The sequence below is a fragment of the Lactuca saligna genome, chromosome 8, assembly GCF_052625555.1.
Source record: "Lactuca saligna cultivar CGN05327 chromosome 8, ASM5262555v1, whole genome shotgun sequence".
NCBI lineage: Eukaryota > Viridiplantae > Streptophyta > Magnoliopsida > Asterales > Asteraceae > Lactuca > Lactuca saligna.
In genome coordinates, this window is record NC_136424.1 from 166,129,112 (window position 1) to 166,150,977 (window position 21,866).

The 21,866-nt window shown below is 31.9% G+C and overlaps 1 protein-coding gene, 1 long non-coding RNA gene and 1 pseudogene across 6 annotated transcripts; all 3 read right to left on the reverse strand.

Annotated features, from left to right (window-relative positions):
* Positions 1 to 595: 595 nt before the first annotated feature.
* On the reverse strand, positions 596 to 6,428 carry LOC145008294 (disease resistance protein At4g27190-like; annotated as a pseudogene). Its single transcript, XR_013663348.1, has 2 exons — positions 3,140 to 6,428; positions 596 to 733 (listed from the first exon to the last, which is right to left on the reverse strand). The product of XR_013663348.1 is annotated as a disease resistance protein At4g27190-like (transcript).
* A 9,477-nt stretch (positions 6,429 to 15,905) lies between these two features.
* LOC145010276 (uncharacterized) lies at positions 15,906 to 16,745 on the reverse strand. The gene has a single exon (XM_078968839.1). It carries the CDS (start codon positions 16,743 to 16,745, stop codon positions 15,906 to 15,908), a length of 840 nt encoding a protein of 279 aa, XP_078824965.1.
* Positions 16,746 to 20,001: 3,256 nt separating this feature from the next.
* On the reverse strand, positions 20,002 to 21,650 carry LOC145008095 (uncharacterized). 4 transcript variants are annotated; one of them, XR_013663268.1, is made up of 5 exons: positions 21,091 to 21,650; positions 20,697 to 20,769; positions 20,559 to 20,633; positions 20,371 to 20,429; positions 20,002 to 20,204 (listed from the first exon to the last, which is right to left on the reverse strand). It is a non-coding gene; the product is annotated as an uncharacterized LOC145008095 (long non-coding RNA). The 4 variants fall into 4 exon arrangements; XR_013663266.1 differs by having other exon boundaries at positions 20,002 to 20,429; XR_013663265.1 differs by lacking the exons at positions 20,371 to 20,429; positions 20,559 to 20,633 and having other exon boundaries at positions 21,091 to 21,649.
* Between the last annotated feature and the right edge of the window lie 216 nt (positions 21,651 to 21,866).

Below are 21,866 nucleotides of genomic sequence, written 5' to 3' on the forward strand. Positions count from 1 at the left end.
CTCCATCTTGTGTCATGTGTGTAATCGTCATGTTGAGACAGTTGACCATATTTTTTCTAGATGTAATGAGTTGATTGACATATGGTCGCGTATTGCTATTTGGTGGGGTGTTCAGACTCCAGCTCAGATTACAGTGCAATCTCTTCTTTCTTGGTTAGATTCGATTCCTTTAAGGGTTGGCAAGAGAAGGTCTTTCAAGCAGTGATTTTTACTTCTTTCTGGTATTTGTGGAATTTCCGTAATAATTTGGTTTTTGGCAAGATTCTTCCTAGGAAATCGAACATTTTTTATGATATTGTTCATAGGGCATTTTTTTCGATTTCTAATAGGTGTAGAAAAGCAAAGTTTGGATGGTCTTTTTGGTTGCATAATCCAACTTCTGCTCCTTTATTTATGTAATTGTTCTTTTCTAACTTCTTGCTAGTTTTTATATAATATTTCTGTCGTTCAAAAAAAAACATTAAACTAAACTGATAGCTATAAAACACAGAAAAATACTTACTTCACTCCAAAATTTGAAATGATTCTCCAAAATGCTTTCTTCCACACAAAATGATTATTTGGAAACACAATAACTTAATATTTTTTACATCATTCATACCATTCCTAAATAAAATACACACAACAACCTCGTTCATAATAGTAACTTTTATAAAATATCATTAAAATTACCAATTATTTCATAGCTCACTGCGATTCAAATCAAAATCCACACCGAAGAACAACTCCATCCCTACAGTTAAAAGATAAGAAATGAACTTAAGAATCTATATATAATATAATAAACATATGTAACATGAAAAAAATAAAAATAAAAACAAAACAAAAAAATAATACATTAAAAACAAAATATTTTTTTGGGTTAAAATCTAGATTTGAATCGTGTAACAAATCAAAAAATAATTTATATGTTTTCTTGGTTCAACTAATTAAATTAAGAGTTTGGTTAAAAAGACACTCTATTTTACAATTTAGACAACCCAATTAATATTTGAAATATTTTTATCGGTTGAAATTGAATTGTTTTCCGAAAAAGATGATTACAAGTAATTGATTATAGGTTGATTTTTTATGGAAATGATTATAGGATGTCTAAAGGGTGTCTTAGAAATAGCATCTTAAACTAAAATTTAAAAAAAAAATTACATTAATTGAGATTTTTTTGAGTAGCATAGCCTACCCTAGACTCCAACACATCTATCATATCATATGCCAACCTATTAATTCTTCATTTTAAATTTTAAATTTTAATTTTCTCATTCTAATTACATTAAATTAATAATTGATTTCTTCATTTCAAATTTCAAATTTTAAATTTCACACTCTAATTATATTAAATTAATAACAAAAGAATAAAAGAAATAAAATTAATATATATATTATTAGATGATATAATTTATTTATTTATTTAAATCAACGATTATAATTTTATATAACTAAAAAAATATCTTTTAATTAATAATTTATATAAAATAATTTACTTGAAATAATTGATTAATAATTTTCAGTTTTTGCTATAAAATTTTAATTAATTTTATAATTGTAATTCTCACGAATTATAAATTAGTTACTAATAAAAACTAGAAAAGGATAATAAGTGAATATGATATGAAACAAAGAAACAATCACACATTTTTATTATATTTACTTTTATGCTAAATTGCACGTAGTATTGGAAACATATGATTTTACTAATATTTTACATATTTTACAATTGTTTCAATCATGTACTAGAAATCAATCGGTAAGAAAAAACATTTCACTCATGTATTTTAACGGATTACGTGTAATCTATCTAGATAGTGACCGAAAATGTATGTTTGGTAGTGTCAGCCAATGTTATATGAATTCATAATGCAAAACACTTGAATATGTTATGTGCATTCCATTGGAAATATATAATTTACTAGTATTCTACAAAACTTTGTCCTAAAAAGAAAAAAATGGAGTTTAGTGACCCTGCCTAGGAAATGTTTTCTTCTTGCACGAACACATTCTTTATTACTTTTATCTAGCAAAATAATTTAAAAGAAAAATAAAGAATTGAGTTAAGTTCATTAAAAAACTAGTAGATATCGTTTAAAGTCTGATATAGCTATATAATTTTAAAATGATAGTAATTTATGGATTACGTTTAATAGAAAATCATTATTAATAATTAACAAATAAATCAATTGAGAAATTCGGAAATCATAACATCAGCAGCCAAAGAAAAGGTATAGATTTATACATTGGACAGGCATATACAAAGATCATACCAAAAAAATAAAAAATAAAAATAAAAAAATAAAAAAAAAAAAAGTAAAAACCTTGCTTCCTTACATGTGAATTTGAGTTAATTCACCTACGATCATTAGCAAATATATTTATGTAAAATGTTGATATCATCAAAAAAATCAAGTGAATCTAGGTAAATTTATATTTTATTTAGTTAGATTCACATGTGAAAGCAAAATTTTGTTCGAATTCACATGTAAATTGGATATATCTATTTTAGCGATTATTTACATATATATTATTAATTTATGTCTATCATAAAATTGTGAATGTGGACCAACAAATCGATATATTATAATGATTTTTATACGCAAAGATCATGTGAATTTTAAGATTTTTATACACAATAATCGTAGGTGAATTTATTCAAATCCACACGTAAATGATCCAAAATTGTTGGAAATGTAGCGTACAAACATTCATGTGTGTGTGTTTTTTTTTTTTTTTTTTTTTTTTTTTTTTTTTTTTTTTTAAATTCAAAACAGTTAATGATTCACATTAAAATCTCAACATAAATTTTGAAAAAAAAAAAAAGAATTCGGTTTTTTCTATTGATATGAATGTTTATTTAAAAATTACCAAAAATTATGAATTTTAATATATTTATTTACTTTTTCAATAAAAGATAAACTTTGAATTCTCAAAAATTAAAAAAAATGAAATGAATGTTTTTTGAAAAAAAAAATCATTATATATATATATATATATATATATATATATGTATGTATATATATATATATATATATATATATATATATATCTATATATATATATATATATATATATATATATATATATATATATATATATATATATATATATATATATATATATATATATAGGGATACTTGTCTTTTCATACCTCATGACTCATGGTGCACTGCGATAAGATCATTAAAGTAACAATTCACCTTCTTTAGGAGTAAAATTGTGGTTGGGCGTATCGTCGAGGTTGGGCGTATCGTCGACATTGAGCATATCGTCGACCCCGTGACCCCATGTAGACTTCATGCTCGGACAATTTTTCACCTGGATAAACTTCAAGGAAGGATATTTGATTGTAGAATCCCCAGAGTAGAAGCTCTTTAATTGGGGCAAATTTGTAAGGTCAATACGGGCAAGCCAACGGAACTCAATATTTGCATCATGTATGCCCACTTCGATTTCAATATCCCCTGTTTGCTCAATGTCACTAACAGTTGTTTGCTCATCTCCACCAGAAATCACTACCACCAAACTGCTACAATCCCAAATCTGTATACGTCTCAGATTGTAAAGCCCTTGTGCTACACTCAAGGGGAACACCGTCAACAAGGAAGAACAACTTGAAATTGTAATGTCTTGTAGATTACGCAAGCTTATATATTGAAATGAACAATCAAAAAGAAGCTTCAGGTTCTTAAGGTCATGCAGGTGGATTTGTTCCACTTGGGAGAAAAGCTTTTCCTTTGTTGCATCCTCAGCCTCAATCGTTGTCTTCACCAAGCATGAAACATTTTCAGAACTATACAATTCAATAGCCTTTAACTTATCACTAGTATTTTCTACATAAAGGTCTGGTATGATGTTATCCAAATCTTGTATATAGTCTAGTTCTATACCATCACTTTCCTGAAATAGTTTCTTGATTGACATCTTGAATGGGAATTTAGACCTTGCAATGCGTAGTCGACGTTCTAAATGTGATTTTGATCGATCAAAATCAGATTGCAAAAGGAATCTCTCTGTATCAATATCAATAAATTGAAAAAAGAATTCTTGCAACTTTTCGAAGTAGGTACCTTCAGGAAAAAGATGACAAGCATTTGAATTCGTTGAAAAATGCAGAGCTCTGAAGAATTTCAATTTCCTTATTTCCATAAGACAAAGGCGAGACACTGCGTTCTCTTCATCTGTTCCAATATACAACTCTTCCAAGCAAGTGAGCTTTGATATGACGCCAGGTGTTACATCAGATAAATAGTAACATTCGCCCGCATCCAATAGCCTTAAGTTGATCAACTGACCGATCTCTTTAGGAATCACTTTAATTCCGGTCCCTCTAACCTTCAGAATTTCAAGGCCTTTTAGCTCCCCAAGTATTGAAATTTCATCGAGAGATTCATTGCCACTTAGATCGAGTGTGATGAGTTTTGTGAGCAGCTTCAGTGATTTTGGTAGGGATTTGATGTCATTCAAAGACATATCTAAAACTTTAACTTTTTTCATGCCTCCAAAGAAATCATCAGGAATAACGGAAAGATCATTGCTTCGTATAAGGAAAGTATCAAGGTGTGGGAAATGAAGCTGATGATCTGGAAGCTTACGAATTCTATTATTCATGAGTGAGATCTTGGTGTACTTGTCTGAGGTTCTGTTTCTTGGTTGCCATTCTGTCAAATTTTTTTCCAGCCTCCACTAAAAACTTATCCTTCTCTTCGCCTTGAGAAGAAGAAGTTATGAACAAAGCCACACCACGAACAACATCATGCATTTTTACTTTGTCCCCCTCAGATAATAACAAGGAAGAGGATGTGAGGATGTCAACTGCCGTTTGGGCACTTTCTTGTGCATCGTTAATGCTATCCGGATCATTAAATTTCTGCAGAGCCACCCCATATTCTGCTAAGCGTAACATATCTATGATTCCATCTTCCTTGAACAAACTACACATTAAGAAGCACCATTTAGCTACTTCGCTTCCAAGTAAGTCATAGCTCAGCTTCAACTTAGTAAATGCTTGGCGTATCTCTGGATCGATATCTACAGGTGCATTCTTTTGTAGTTGTTTAAGTGCTGCCTCCCATCTATCAATTGGTTTACTTTTTAAAGCATTTCCCACGGCTTCAATGAGAAGTGGCAATCCACCACATTCTTTAGACACATCATTTGCAATTTTCTCCAGTCTATCTTGGTTTGCTATCTTTTCATCACCCACAACACGTTTGAAAAGGATCCACGCTTCTGTCGGTATCAAAATGTTTACAGGTATTTTTTTATCAACGTTCATCGCTTCATATACGTTTATTTTTCTAGACGTCAACAAAATCTTGCAATTCATGTGGTCTTTCCCACATGGTATGCCAAGATCTGAGAGGACCGGTGGTTCCCATATGTCATCTAAAATGATTAGAATCTTCTCCCCATTGATTATCCGTTTTGCAGCTACTTCAACATTTTCTTTAATCTCTTTAACGTTTACAGTCTGTGAGACAGTTATAAACACAATGTCTGCAAATAGATTCTTCATTTTTACAGCAACTTCCTTGGCTAATGTAGTTTTCCCTACACCTCCTGATCCATAAATTCCAACAATTTGATTGCTCTCATCTTTGATAGCTTGAATGGTATCCCTCAACGCCAACTTGTGGGAATCAATACCATCAAGATTCTTTGGTTGGTAGAGGTCTACCAATCCTGGGGTGCGAGTGGGAATGGAGAGACACTTTTCATGAGATTCACCAGCATTTTGTAGATCCAGAAGAGAAGCGGTCTTGTTTTTCGCCATCTTACTGTAATGGGAGAGGGTGCACAAATTGACACAAGGTTGTAAGTTGAAGCATGTCTTCTTGGCGTTGGCTTCTTCTTCAAGAAATAATTCCACCTTGGATATTTCATCGCCTGCCTTGTTCATCCAGTTTTTCACTTCCTCACCATTTACGAGAGCTTCTCCTTTTTCTTTAGCTGCCTTGATTAGTTGTGGAATCCTTTCCCTCGTATCCTTGAGCTTTTGAGTTTCACTTTTCAACTTTTCAACATTTTTAGTGCGATTTCGGACGTAATCAATCTCCCGTTTAGCCGCACTAAACAACAAGTCCACTATTTTTCCAACGACAGTACTAGTGACCGGGTCCGCCATTCTAGCTAGGTTACTTTTCTATTCTGATCATGGTTTGGATGGCAAAGTAGTTGACAATATATCAGATCTTCAAACAATAAACTTGTATGCAATAGACAACCAAGTCTGAATATTGAATACAGTAATTTCCAATTGCAAAGAAAGGAAGATGCATGTAGTCTTTCTTTAGATATGAAAAAAAGATTATGATGAGCCAAATACCGAAGGCTTTGCAGATTATGAACTACACAAAAAGGAAAGAGAAGAGTTTTTCTTTGGATAACAAAAGAAAATTATGATGATGCAAGAATGGAAAATGGTAGCAGAGTGAAGAAGAGACGTTAAGATAAGAGTGAATATTGTACATAAAATGAAGACCAGAGTGGGGATTTTAATTGTACCCAAAATTTGTTATGATGCCCTATTTAACATTACAAGGGTTGACCATTTTAAAGTGTATATTTATTTTGCCGATTCCTTTTATATTTTCAGTTCTCCCCCCTTTAGTTTAATATAACTGCAGAATTAATCATTTATTTGTGACATTTTTATTGTCTTTTTTTATTTTAATACAAACTGTATTTGTTTTTTTTTTTTTTTTTTTGTTTTTTTTAATTTTTTATGTACCAAAAATGATGAAATAAAAAATGCTACACAAATAAATTAAATAAAAATTAAAAATATTAACAAGATTTATTATATTATCAAAAACAGTTTTATATTTAGAGGATGAGTTTTTTATAAATCAACATAAATAATAACAACAATTTTTATGTGGTGTATTTAGTCAAATAATATATCCAGTTGAATACAACGTTTTGATCGGTAGTTATGTCAACCTGACAAAACTAAAGGTATTAGATATAATTTATGTAAATAAAGTTTAAGATAATCACCACCATGAAAGTTGACCATAACAACAAATGAACCATATGAGATGTCTTATGGCCCATATCAAACCAAAAGTATGTCGACAAACATTTTTTCCTCAAAAATAAACATTTACAACATTCTTGTAAAAAACCACTATCCGACCTAATCAACCAATATTGAGCTGCAAAACCTCATCCAGAAAGATAACTATTTTAGATTGAAAAAAGATCAAAATGGTAGATAAATAGAAATTATACAAGAATATGCCTAACATTATTTATGTTAAAAAAAGGGATTAGAATAATAACAAATATGTTAAATAAAGGATAATAAATATAGAATTTATTTATATATATGAGATGAATTATTTATTTTCAAAATAAACCAAGATATGTTCAATTTTTACTTCGACGTTAAAACGAAATAACATATTAAGTTATAAAATTGTGAAAAACATAAAATGAAATAAAATGAAATTGTAAACATGGATTTAAAAAATTGGATTATTTTAACAAAGTGAAAAAACAAAAATAATATATAAGTAAAAAATCATGCATGTAATATTAGTTGAGATATAGAGCGTGTTTGACAAAAAATAGTTGTTAGCTGGAAGCAGATAACGGGCAGCCGGTAACGTGTAGCGGATAGCTGGAAGCGTGAAACTATAACTTTTACTCCCTTCGTCCCAATTTAAATGTCCAGGTTACTATTTTAGGTTGTCCCAAAATAAATGTCCATTACTAAAAATAGATGAATAGTTTACCAAATTACCCCTTATCATTTGAGTTAACCAATATGTTTTTATTAATGTGTTTTATGATTAGTAATTAAAAAAAAAGATCATCCACAGAATATGGAAACAAATACTCCAGTAACTCTAGTAAACTAAAAATTCAATCATATGAATTCATTATGTAGTGGCATAGTAAATCAAAGCATAACCACACAACCACAACATCTCACTTTTTCTAATTTTCATTAAGAAAAAGGTCAAAATACAAGTGTTCTTTTCCAAACAAGGTGACGTGCAATGCATTTTTACTAGTTCAAATACAATATGGCATCGTCTAATAAATTTTCATCACATTCAATTTGGAGTGACAAATTACCTTCTCGTTCTAACCTACATTTACCAATATGCGGTACATGATAGTTGCTGCCACCTTGAACTTTTTGATGGATTTTGGTCATAAGACATCTTATGTGCTCATACAAACCCTAATGCTTGGATCTAGGTTTCTCTATTGTACATGCTTTGAATCCAAGACTATAAACCCTAATTCTAGCATACAAGTAATCATATTAGATATTAGAACAGGTTTATAATATTACCTTGATTGTTATGTAGCAATAACAATCCCAATTCCTCCTTGAATTGACTTTGGAAGGCTTAGAGTCACAAGTGTCACTCCTCTAATGGTTCACAAACACCATAAGCAAGAGGATGAAGAGGAGAGAGGTTAGAGGCTGCCAAAACTCGTGTGAAACCCTAGCAAGAAGCTTAGCCACGTTTTTGGTCCTTAAGGGATCTATATATAGTGAGGCAATTAGGGTTATCTAACAAGGAAACCCTAATTTGGTTGCTTAAGCCCTAAGCAACCCATGGACTCCTTTCCTTAAAGGCCTTGGACGATTTCTAATGGGTTTCCCCATAGAATTCGTCCAACCTTATAATATAAGGCAATCCATGGTCCAATTGCAATTATCTTATAATTACAATTCCAGTCCCTTAAGTTTAATTAATCTCTTTTAGTCACAAACTTAGTTCTTATTAATTCTTGACTAATATTAATTAAATAATATGATTTATCCTTTAATATATTATTCTCATAATATATTAATATATCATATTTAATCCTTTCTCTCCATAATTCATCCTATCAAGTTGCTTTGGTGAAGGCAACCCAAAAGGACCATGCACCATCGGGTCAAGTACATACCAAAATAGTTATGGACTTAGACACTAATCCAACAGTCTCCCACTTGGATAAGTCTAATAACTATTCTGCATATGACTTCAGATCCTGATATGCAATTGTAGCTTTCCAAAGCCGCTGTCAACTCTGATCCCATCAGATACACGTGTCCTTTAGATAAGGGATCATATATTCCTCCATTCTAGATATCGTATGAGACATGATTTCTAATCATTCTCTCTGTACTATTTCTCGACTTTCTATTTATGACGACTGACTAATTGAACAAATCAAATTAGCCCTAGCCCGACCGAGCATTTACGTTTGTCATCACTAAATCATCGAGGGGCCCAAAGATATCGCTTTTATCCTACTTTGGATAAAAGGAACGGATAAACTTTGATTCAATGCTCGCTTGCACTCACTCACCGAATCACACACAACAATATGTTTTATGACACCAAGTTACTGGTGCGTTTACATATTATCAATGTGCAACCGATTTGCAAGATACAACTCACATATCTCGGTTTCAAGAATATAAGATGTTATCGTCTCACCAATCACTCGTGATACAATTCATGGAGTGATCCAAGTGAGCGTGGGTTTAATCCAATGCTCAAATCATATTCATAAGCACTCATGAATGTTGCAGCAAACATTTGTTTATGTCCAATACTCTTTAGACAATCCACACACCAATTCACGACAGTCTTCATTCATACCTACTTCCAACATATGAATGACTGTGGCCCGTTCAAATAATTTGACTGTTCTAAACCAATTAAATTATTCAGGAAGTCAAAACATGCAAAGTGAAACACAAGAATAATACTAATCCCACATGGCCTCAAACCTTTGAGTATAAATAAAACACCTTTTATTTATCACCATATCGATTACTCATTATTTGTTCTTTCGGGTAATCAACTTCTTACTTGAATTATTACTACACTTGTCCCATGCTCTTAGCATGCACACAATGCTTACCTATGGTTCTTACTTTGTGAAATATATCAAATTGAACACATTTCCAATCATACTCATTCCACAACTCCGATTCATTATCACAAGTGAAATAATATCAAATTCTTGCCACTTATGGAATAGGTTAGATTCTAACATTTTATGCAACGATCCTTTTGTAATGTCACTGCACTAAAGTCACAATGAATATTGTCAATGAAATTACAAAGTCCTCTATCGGAGATTGTTACAATCCAATTCCTTAGATATGATGTCTCTCACTCAAAGTACATTCCTTTGAACATCCTTTTGCATAAAAGTTTCTAATCTAGATATAGATTTTCTATATTCAATTCCCAATATGGACACGTTTCCATATTTTCCATATGACAACTCATTCCTAATAGAATCTTATCTATTCATAATAATGTCGATATGGTTCATCCAATACTATACTTCCAACTACTCACAAGCGACCAATCCTCGGCGAACTTTGGATTGTCCTTTGATAATTGTTAATTATCTTAGTCAAAACCGATTATTGTCCTTTTTCCCTCTAAATGCGCTAGACATTTGGAAAATTTTAGAATGGTCAAATATTATAGCATTTTCAATCGATCCTATACCCGAAGCGTATGGGACACGATGCATAATGTCTTACATAAAGATTTGATACTTTATCAATCTTCTGCCATAATATTTTATGTGCTACGTTCTCCAAATTCGAACTATGAAGAGGAATGCTGTAATCATAATCGGTTTTTGAGAACACACTATGTATCCTTGACTAAATTTATTAAGATTCCACAACCTAAGCCTTTTGATTTGAAATGAAGCATAATATTCTCTCCCTTAATTATAGCAAAACAACTTTACAACCCTTACAACTTTGCATGGTAAAACTCTTGTTTTTCTATAATTAATATTGCTAACTTGCAATACTTTCCTTAATAATCATGCAATCATAACATTTATGCTCCCACTATGATGATTATTATAAACATAACACTTATGCTCCCACTAGCTTTGACATGTATTCAGAAACCATCTTAACTTCTAGAAAAACAATGCCTATTGAATTTCTTTAAGTTCATATTTCTAATACCCAATGCTTTGATAATCTTTTATCAAGGCTTCTTAAACTTATACACCTTTTCCATAGATAGTTCATATGTGTGTCGAAACAATTCAGACTAATTGCCAAATCTCACAATTCGAATCATGGAAAGGGATACCGTAACCATAATCGAATTCGAGAATACAATTTCACAATCACTATCTTCTTAAAATCTCTATTAGTGAAAGCATTTCCTCATAGTCATTTTCATGAAGGAGGGAATCTTATGACACTTAGATTTTAATGGTGTATGTGTTCCTATCCATGTGAATTTGTTAAAACCAAAGTTTACGACAAATTCAAACTCATATGGACCGAACTTTATTTGCCTTATGGTAGCACAACTGCCCACCATGTCTTCCAAGTAGTTAAGCAGCTCACCCTTTTCTATCAATGTACTTTTCGTTGATCAAGGCCCTTGCCTTTTATGCATTCAAATGAGAACTCATATAACTCACATGCATAATTAACTTAATTGGAACGGCACATAAACAAAATAATGTCAACACGATAGGTTGTAAACCTCAACTCGTGTGCTAGTGATGGTCGATAAGGTTTATTTTGATTTGTTCATGAAACCTTTCAAGAACATTAAGACTCCCACTGACTCCTTGACATATAAGATTCTCTTGTCAATAAACATTTCTTGACAAACAAATATTCAAGAGTTAGTGTAGTTTTTATCAAAACATTTCATAAATTGGTCCTAGTTGGTCTTTGTCTTATCCAATACATCACAACTTTCCACATTTGATGAATGTTATAAACCTTCTTAATACTTATCACTCAATTTCACAATCTTAACTCTAATACTTGTTTTGGAACAAAGTATGATTGACTTCTTGATTTAACCATTTCTTCAATTCTTGAATCCTCTTCTTAGAAATACAATTGTACTAAGACTCACTTAGAGGATCATTTGAGATATGGTTCTTAATCATTAAGACCTATCATAAATCATAAAAGGTACTCTCCCTTCTTCTTAGAATGGAGAAACTTTTATCTTTCTGCCTACTTGATTCTTCTTATTCGTTCTGCTATTGATTTAGCTTTTTCAATCAATTCAAAATTACACTTAATCTTATAAGTATAATCATATTTACTAAACCTTTAGTAAATCATGACGAATATCTTTGTTACTCTTATGGTGGACTTGATCAACACGCAACTTGTGTACTCGATTTCCTAGTCCTTTCACTTGACACTTTATCAACAAATTAGTCTAATTTCCAAATATGAAATTTCTCATTCATCATGCAACCAAGTTGCGTGATTCCAAATTTCTGTCCAACTGAAACTTGAACGATGAGAAACTCTCCTTATTTGGCAAATTTTCGACATTTCCATAATTAAGAATCAAATCCATTATTGCTAATAATAGAAACATTCTAACATCAATTTTTCATACACGCCATTGCAAGGAGAAATAAATAATATAAAATCAAATTTTATTTTATTGCGGAAAAAATTTGTCCTTACAATGCAATTCTTTGAAAAACTATGCTAATACATCTTTCTTAGCAATCTTATTCTAACTCTAAGTAGTAGCTCAAGAATCTAATCTTCAAGTAATGCGATCGAAATCCATTCCTTCACGGTTAGATTCTGCTCACTTCTTCCCTTAAGCTTCCTTTCTTTTCTTCGATCCTACAAAATATCAATTGTAATCTTATCACATTATGTATTAAGAATCTAGAATAGAATCTTAAAAGAGTTAGTCAATGGATTTTACCTAAAGCAGAGCCATACGTTTTGACTCTCCCATCTCTTAGATTTCTTAGGTAAATAGGTCAGCTTCATCTCCAATGCCCCTTCTCTTGGCAATAAAAGCAAATTGACTCTTTTGGAACAGGACATGGAACTACTTCAGACATTGCATTTCTCTTATGATCAAACTTTTCGATCATAGCATGTCTTTCGTTGCCATTGTCTATATCCATAGAGGTCTTGAAGGCAGATTCACCAATCAACTTTGTTTTTCTATTGCACCAAACCATTGCTGATTCAGCGGCAATAAGCATATAGGTGAGATCTATAAGGGTCACGTCGCAGTTCATCATATAGTACTCTCTTACGAACTCACTATATGAGTTAGGAAGTGACTGAAGAACCCAATCAATAGCCATCTCCTCACAGACAACGGATCCCAACATTCTTAACCTATCAATGTGTGACTTCATCCCTAGGACATGTGCACACACCGACTTTCCTTCTTTATGTTTACTTGCCAAAAGGGCTTGAGTGAGCTTGAACTTTTCAAGTCTTCGAACTTGTGGGTTAGGGAGAATAATTGGAAGAGGTGGAGGAAGTGAAGCATGATCTCTTGTTCCTCGATCGAATCGTGCAATATCATCTTCATGCGGAATGCTTGTTCCACGGGATTTGGGAAGACCATAGTTGTCGTACTTTGACATCTACAAAACGGGAGAAAACGAATTCAAGTTAGTTGAGTGATTGAGTCCTTAGTAAATCACCCAAATGAGATACTAAGGCTAGGACCCAACACAATATGCTACAACCTAGAAAAGGGATGCCGTAATCTAGTTGCAAAATATTTGAAGGTAAGTGAATGACGATTCACTAATTTCCACCATGAAAAACGAAAAAAAAATTAAGTTTAAAATCTATGAAAACTCCTAGATCCTTTGAGATTCATTGAACATTTCAATGGCATGTTTAAATCTTGATATGCCCCTCTTGTTTGTGACTAGGATGTCGAGGATCACAAAGCGGGTGTGAATAACCATGCAAACTTATATGGTGCCCTTACATGTTACAGTCACCTATTCGATGTGCCGGTAAACCACACACGCTCCACCGAACTATGACAAACATTGAGTCACCCTTTGCTACCTTTGCTTAGAACCATTTAGTGTGCCGGTTAACCACACACGCTCCACTAACGTCTTCGCAAGGGCACAAAGTGTAATTTCATGGAATTGCATCAATTCACTTTTGCCTAAGTAACTAAGATTGGGAATTTGTAAAACATTTAGTTACTTTTGTACTTCATTATACTTATAATGGAAGGTTTCTGTCCTATCCTACCTGTTCGGCTAACGACCCTCCACTAGTCAAGAGTGCGGTGGGTAAGAGTGGATACCCATTCAATCGCCATTTTATAGGCAATTTCTTTAAACACCCCTTATAGACCAGCTTCGTGAATGAGACCTACTAACGGTAGGACTAACTTTTACTCATACATATATATAATGTTAGACTTTTAATGTTATATATAGTATAGGGTGTATTTTACACTTTTAAAATACTAGGAGGTCAAATTTAATAATTATACTTTTAATTCAATTAAATTGTAAACCTAAACTTTTATAGATTTATTAAACCTCTTTTAATTATACACCTTAATTAATTAATAAAACCATAAGGGTGTGATTTGAACTTTTCAAAACAATACTAGGGTTTTAGAATTTAACATTCCTAAATTAAACCTTTTAATCAACTTTTAAATTCCAAAACTTGAGGGCAAGTTTTGAAACATTTCAAAACATTTAGGTTTAGAATTTAAATATACATCAAAATTAAACTTTTAATCAAAATTTAAATTCCAAAACTTGAGGGCAAGTTTTGAAACCTTTTCAAAACATTAGGGTTTCAACTATTTAAATTTCAAAACTAAACTTTTGAGTTTAAATTTAAACTATAAAACCTAAAGGGGAAAAATTAAAACTTTTCATAACACAAGGATCAAATAACAAATAATATAAATTAAACAATTAATTTCATCATTATCTATATTTGACCTAATTTTTCAATTTCTTGCAAAATGAGTTACCCAATTAATACAAATAATCCAATCTTTATCATATAAGGAAGTTATTATCTAATCAATTGGTAATTATCTTGTGTTTTGGCAAGGATATTCTTTAAGAAACAATAAAATTCATATTTTATAGGTTTAAAATGAATATGGTAATTATCCTTAAGCAAAATAGCAACAAAATCCGAAATTTCCTTTGTCTGACGCTCCGACTCGCCGAGTCGCACTTTGGAACTCGTCGAGTAGGGCTGACTCGCCGAGTCCAAGTAGTGACTCGCCGAGTCAGAGTCAGGTCGAACAGTAATCCAAAATATGATTTTCAGCTACATAATGCATCAATACAATAGAAACCAATCAAGGCTCTGATACCACTGATGGGTTTTGGTCATAAGACATCCTATGTGCTCATACAAACCCTAATGCTTGGATCTAGGTTTCTCTATTGTACATGCTTTGAATCCAAGACTATAAACCCTAATTCTAGCATACAAGTAATCATATTAGATATTATAACAGGTTTATAATATTACCTTGATTGTTATGTAGCAATAACAATCCCAATTCCTCCTTGAATTGACTTTGGAAGGCTTAGAGTCACAAGTGTCACTCCACTAATGGTTCACAAACACCATAAGCAAGAGGATGAAGAGGAGAGAGGTTAGAGGCTGCCAAAACTCGTGTGAAACCCTAGCAAGAAGCTTAGCCACGTTTTTGGTCCTTAAGGGATCTATATATAGTGAGGCAATTAGGGTTATCTAACAAGGAAACCCTAATTTGGTTGCTTAAGCCCTAAGCAACCCATAGACTCATTTCCTTAAAGGCCTTGGACGATTTCTAATGGGTTTCCCCATAGAATTCGTCCAACCTTATAATATAAGGCAATCCATGGTCCAATTGCAATTATCTTATAATTACAATTCCAGTCCCTTAAGTTTAATTAATCTCTTTTAGTCACAAACTTAGTTCTTATTAATTCTTGACTAATATTAATTAAACAATATGATTTATCCTTTAATATATTATTCTCATAATATATTAATAAATCATATTTAATCATTTCTCTCCATAATTCATCCTATCAAGTTGCTTTGGTGAAGGCAACCCAAAAAAACCATGCACCATCGGGTCAAGTACATACCAAAATAGTTATGGACTTAGAGACTAATCCAACACTTTTATGATTTCTTTCATACATGTTTGTAGAGTTAAAAAAACATTGTTAAGTTGTTGTGATGACATTCTTTCAAAAGATGTTTGAACCGCATCAACCAATTCATTAATTGTACGCAAAACCTCTTGCTCTTGAAGTGATTGGATTGCTCGAAAAAAACCAAGGTCTAACACATTCAAATCCGAACTATTAGGGGGCTGAAAACAAAGTCGAATATCAAATCCATCTCGAGATGCCGCTTCAAGAAACTCGCTATCGTTAACATCAATATAGGGCTTTGCGTTGTCTTGTTGAATAAATATTGGACCGATATGACCTTGCGGCCATTTGGCTTTGATATCCGGTAGAACCTTTTCTATCAACCATGACCTTGTTACCTCTTTGTTCACCGATAAAATAGGCTTCGTCTCCAATGTTCCCGCAATACGGTTTTTGCTTGAACGCTTAGCGGGTTCTAATTTTGTAAACATGTAGATACCAATTTTTCTTGAAAATACTTCGTTACCTAATGAATCAAATCTCGGTCTTGCTACGGCCGCTAGAAACATAACTTTTGTGATAAACTTTTTGCTTTTACATGTTCGCAACGGTTCATCCTCACCGGGGACAAGGTAGTAACGTTTTGATGGTTTTGATATGTAAAACCACTTTTCATCAATATGAACAACATTAAACATATCATAGAATGTAGGAATCAGACTTAATAATGATTGTATAGTAATCTTGGATAAGCAAAATTCTAACCTTTCTCTTCTATTCTCATGAGTTAGAGTCGGCTTGATCGCATTTGTATGTGGTCGAACTACACCTTCCTTGATACGTCTATGCATCGTTGATTTCGAGAAATTTATAGATTTCACAAGAGACCGTATATTGGCTCGACGACGTAATGGAACTTCTGAAACTTGATTCAAGTTTATTTGTACCCTTTTCCGCCCAACAACATTTGGCTTATTTGAAGTAAATCAACCGGTAATTCGTGGTCAATTTGAAATTTAGCTTGATGGCAAATGCGACTAATTGTCCGTGTAGAAACCGAAAATCGTGAAGCTATTTCACTTATGGAACCTTTTTTTAATTCTCCATCACTACTTTCTTGCAATAAGAATTGATATATGACTTGACGTGGGGCAAAGGTGGTGTTTTTTTTAGTGGATGGATTTGTGAAAGGCTCCATATATGAAGATTTGAATTATGATCAATAATGAATAATGTTTTAGGCTAGTCACAAAAATCTTTGCATAAATGAAGTCATATTTATATGTAATTAATGGGAAGTGAAGAGACACCTGGAATAAGTTGGCGGCAAAAGAAAAAGCTACGTAATCTAAAATCAAAATGAAATTTTAAATGAATTTAATCTAAATGAAAAATTCTAAAAGAAACTAAATAAAAAAATTAATAAGGGTAGAAATGGCATTTTATTAGGTAAAAGCCACATTGATTTGTGTTTTCTTAAACCGCATGTTTTTTGTCGGTGGACACTTATTTTGGAACGGAGGTAGTATTTGTTATATGAGTGTTCGGCAAAAGTAGTTGGATATAAGATTACATAAAAGAACAATTGATTAAAAATAAAGAAATATATAAATATATTTTTAAGAGTAATTATGAAAATTGATTTCAAAAGCTCATTCGCGTTTTGTTAAACGTTACATGAAGTACCTTTAGATTTAGAGTGTTTTGTTTAAACGAAAAGCTAAATGTTCGAACTATCAAACGAAACTTTTTGTTTAAACTAGAGCGTTTAGTCAAAATCTAAAAGATAGAAGCTCCTAAACGCTTCCAAAAGCTCCGTCCCAAACACACCCATGTTTGATTGTTTAATGCTTTTAGTTGTTTTCGTATGAAAGATTGTATTAGTAATAATAATTTAATATTTAAAAAATTAAAAAGAGAAAAACAGGAAATAATATATAAGTAAAGGAGCATAAATGTATTTTAAATTTATTTTATGGTTTGAACTGTTTGTTAGGTAATCATTCGGTCCACTATATAACAAAAGAAGATGAACACAAAAGTGATTATACATAAAATAATACCGTCGATAATTATTATTCACAAGTTAGTATCATTGACCACGAATTTGTTCACCCACCATGTTCGGATACAATTTTTTTATAGACCATGCATTTAATTATAAATTTGGACCATCATTATATATTTTAAAATTTCATTATAAAAATGGTAAGTTAGTAAATCAACCGCAATAAGTGGAGGCTTGATAGGTACGTATCCTTAAATTTGGTCAAACATAAACAAAGCTCAAAAATTGTTTAGGTAGATTTTTTATAGATCATACACTTAATTATAAACTTGGACAGTCATTATATAATTTAAAATATCATCATAAAAATTGTAAGTTATTAAATCAACCGCTATAGATGGAGGCTTGATAGGTATCCCTAAATTTGGTCAAACACAACCAGAGCTCAAAAAATGTTAAGGTACATTTTTTATAGATCACGCACTTAATTACAAATTTCGACGGTCATTATATATTTTAAAATTTCATTATAAAAATTGTAAGTTATTAAATCAACCGCTATAGGTGGAGGCGTGATAGGTATTCTCAAATTTGGTCAAACACAATCAGAGCTCAAAAAATGTTTAGGTGCATTTTTTATAGATCACACACTTAATTACAAATTTGGACGGTCATTATATATATTATAAAATTTCATTATAAAAATTTTAAATTATTAAATCAACCCCTATAGGTGGAGGCTTGATAGGTATCCTAAAATTTGGTCAACCACAAACAAAGCTCAAAAAATGTTTAAGGTACCGGTAGTATATATACTAGTCGTTACTCGCGCAAAGCGGCGGCGTTGAATAGTTTTTTAAGCAATTAGTTTCATTTAGAAACATGTTATATTATACGAAACATAAGAAACATACATATTGTTATCGGCCGGTTTGGGATGATGATTAGAGTCCTTTCAGCGAGCGCCAAATAATTTCAACACCCATAGTATAATAATAATAATAATAATAACCACAGTAATAATAAATAATATTTTAATATGGTTAAAAGAAATTTTTTTTGTATTGACTATCAAATATTTGAAGTGTATTAAAAATGTTAGATTCATCTTTTAAAAATAAAAAAGAACCGCTAATTGTTTTTTCCTTCTCTTTCAACACTTATTTTATTTCCTTCTAATTCATAATTAAATGAAGAATGCATAAAATATATGATATCCTTGTATCAATTATTTTTTGTTAACTTACCACCATCTTTACCATCTCTCCGGTCAATTTTTTAATATTCCAACCCTTAATGAAAAATAGATTTTCACAGTTGTAATTATGACCACCATGATATCCTAGTAGTCGATCAATCATTCCTCCTTAGCTGTAATTATGACCAAATTGCCCTTGTTGAGCTTAACTGATATGATCTCAGGCATAACTTAGCTGTAATGTGATAGAAGGGAATGGAATATGATATATTCCCAGATTGCCCATGCAGCCTCCTATGTGACAAACTCTTTGCTTTTTTTGTTGTGAAATATTCTCTTATTGGTTTGTTTAGTTTAAGATTGAAAGTATAACACTATTTGTTGAAATTGGTAGATTATGACATTTTGAAATTGGTTTTTTTAGTTTAACATGTAAAGGTTGGTTAAGCCGGTTGAAGTTGTTTTTTTGTATGGTGGAGACTGGATAGCAGCTGTAATTTCTTTTTGGTGTTTTGTACCTTCATGATTGTCAAATCATCCACTGGGCCATCGGGTGCTTTGTTAAACATGGATCCCAAACCATTTCATCTTACAATCTGCATGAAAACTTTAATTTCTTTGGAGGATTCAAAGGTAGTTGAATTTGCAGCAGTGACAATATAAGACATTGTTCCTAGTTTTGCAAAACTATTTCCAGCTATCAGTTCACAACCTCTTTATGAGCCATTTACATCAGTAAACTAATTTTTTACAATGAAATTGTTATTAAATTAATCATATTTTCTATGGAGGAATTTTTTTTTTGTGGTGTTGCAATATCTAATAAATCAAAACAAGTCGCAGGAATACATGAAAGTTTCTTTTATAATAATGCATTTAGTCCTTTTACGGTTTTACCAACTAACAAAAAACTCACTTTGAATATTGAACTACCAACTGAAAATGAATGTTGATTACAAAAGAGAAAGAGACAAGACAATCCTTCTAACATGGCCATATACCTTGCTGCATACTACTTTAAATCGTGAACCACCAACTAAAATGAAAGTTATTACAACTTTGTCTACTCTCCTATGTGATAAGCTTTGCATATGCAGCCTCCACCTGTTATAAGAAACAAAAGAACCTTCCTATTTATACAAATTATACCAATTATGCCCTCTATACAAATTATACCAATTATGCCCTTTATACCAATAGTGGATATAACAAAGGTACATGAACTGTAATAAAATATTTTTACACTTTATACCATTTATACAAATTATACCAATTATGCCCTTTATATCCTTTAGTCACGAAGTAAGTCGTTTATGCAAGTTTCAAGCCCTAATAACAACAATATCAAATCATTAAAAAAGTAAAATAATAATATTCAATAACATAAATTACTTTCCATTTTTTATAATAGTAATTCTTGTAGTTCCATATAAATAAATAACTATAAACTCTACTGACCTTTTTTATAAAACTTTTCAACGGAACTTGTTTTTGTCAAGTAATTTGTTGGGTTATCAGAATCTTCTAGATGCCCTTTTTACAAAAATAACTTCAAAACCAAGATGTCTGTCAATAGAATTGGGTATGGATTTTTACCTTGCAAAAAGATGAACCATCGAACCAATATCTACCATGTCCAAATCCATCATGCATTTAGCGAATTCAAATTCTGTGAAAAAGTAGGAACACCCCTATCATAAGTTAAGAAAGAAAGGTAAAATAATTACCTTTTAAACAATCGCATATTGAAACAACCATGAGAAGAAACGGAAATGAAGAACTTTCTCAAAGAGAAACCTAAATTTAAAATATTTCGAATTAAAATCCTTATTTTTGAAGTTGCTTTTTGCAGGGGAGATATGACTCCCAGACAAAGGGTTTTACAAAGAAGATAAGCCAATAAAGGTTAAAAGAGAGACCCTATAACAACAAAAATTGCAGCATTGGGAACGATAGTGCTTTAAGTTAAACTAAATTTGGCCAATTTCACCTTTTTGAAGCAAATTTTGCTCTTTTTAGAGCCCCAACCTTCTTGAGATCCAGACCATTCTTATTCCTGCACAAAAAATGAAGAGGGCGAGATAGGTGACGAAGATAGGGATAAAATAGTTGTGGAATGTTTATAGACCTTGGGTTTTTGATGTTGGGTTTTTTAGCAGCAACGGTTTCATGGTGACGAAGACAGGGAGAAAATAGTTGTGGAATGTTTCTAGACCTTGGATTTTTAGCAGCAATAGTTTCATGGTGATGCATATACAGAGAGAGACAAAAAGTAATGGCAGTGTTTCTATAGAGAGATAGAGAGGTGTTGGTGGCTTCGTTTTGGGTTTGGTTCGAGAGAGAGAAAAACGAAGGAGACGAGAGGCAGTGGCGTTGATAGAAGATCGGTGGTAGTGATGTTGGAGCAATAGAAGATATGAGCTTATGGTTGGTGGTTGGTGTTGCTGGTTCAGAAGGGGCGGCGTTGAGAGGTTTGGCCGTTTGGGTTTTTAGAGAGAATGTGGAGTGACAGTGTGGAGTCCATGGAAAATGGAAAATGGAAAATGGTGGTGGTTAGGTTGCTGTTTAGTTAAAGAGAACAATTTTTATTTTTCGTTTTTTGTTTTCCCTTTTCATTTTTCATTGAAAAATTTAGAGAACGTGTTTAGTTAAACTTATTCATTTTTCATTTTCAGTTTTAGAAAATTAGAAAATGTGTTTAGATGTCTATTTTCTATCGGTTTTCATTTTTAAAAAAACGGTAATGGTAGTAGGGTGTGGGTGGGG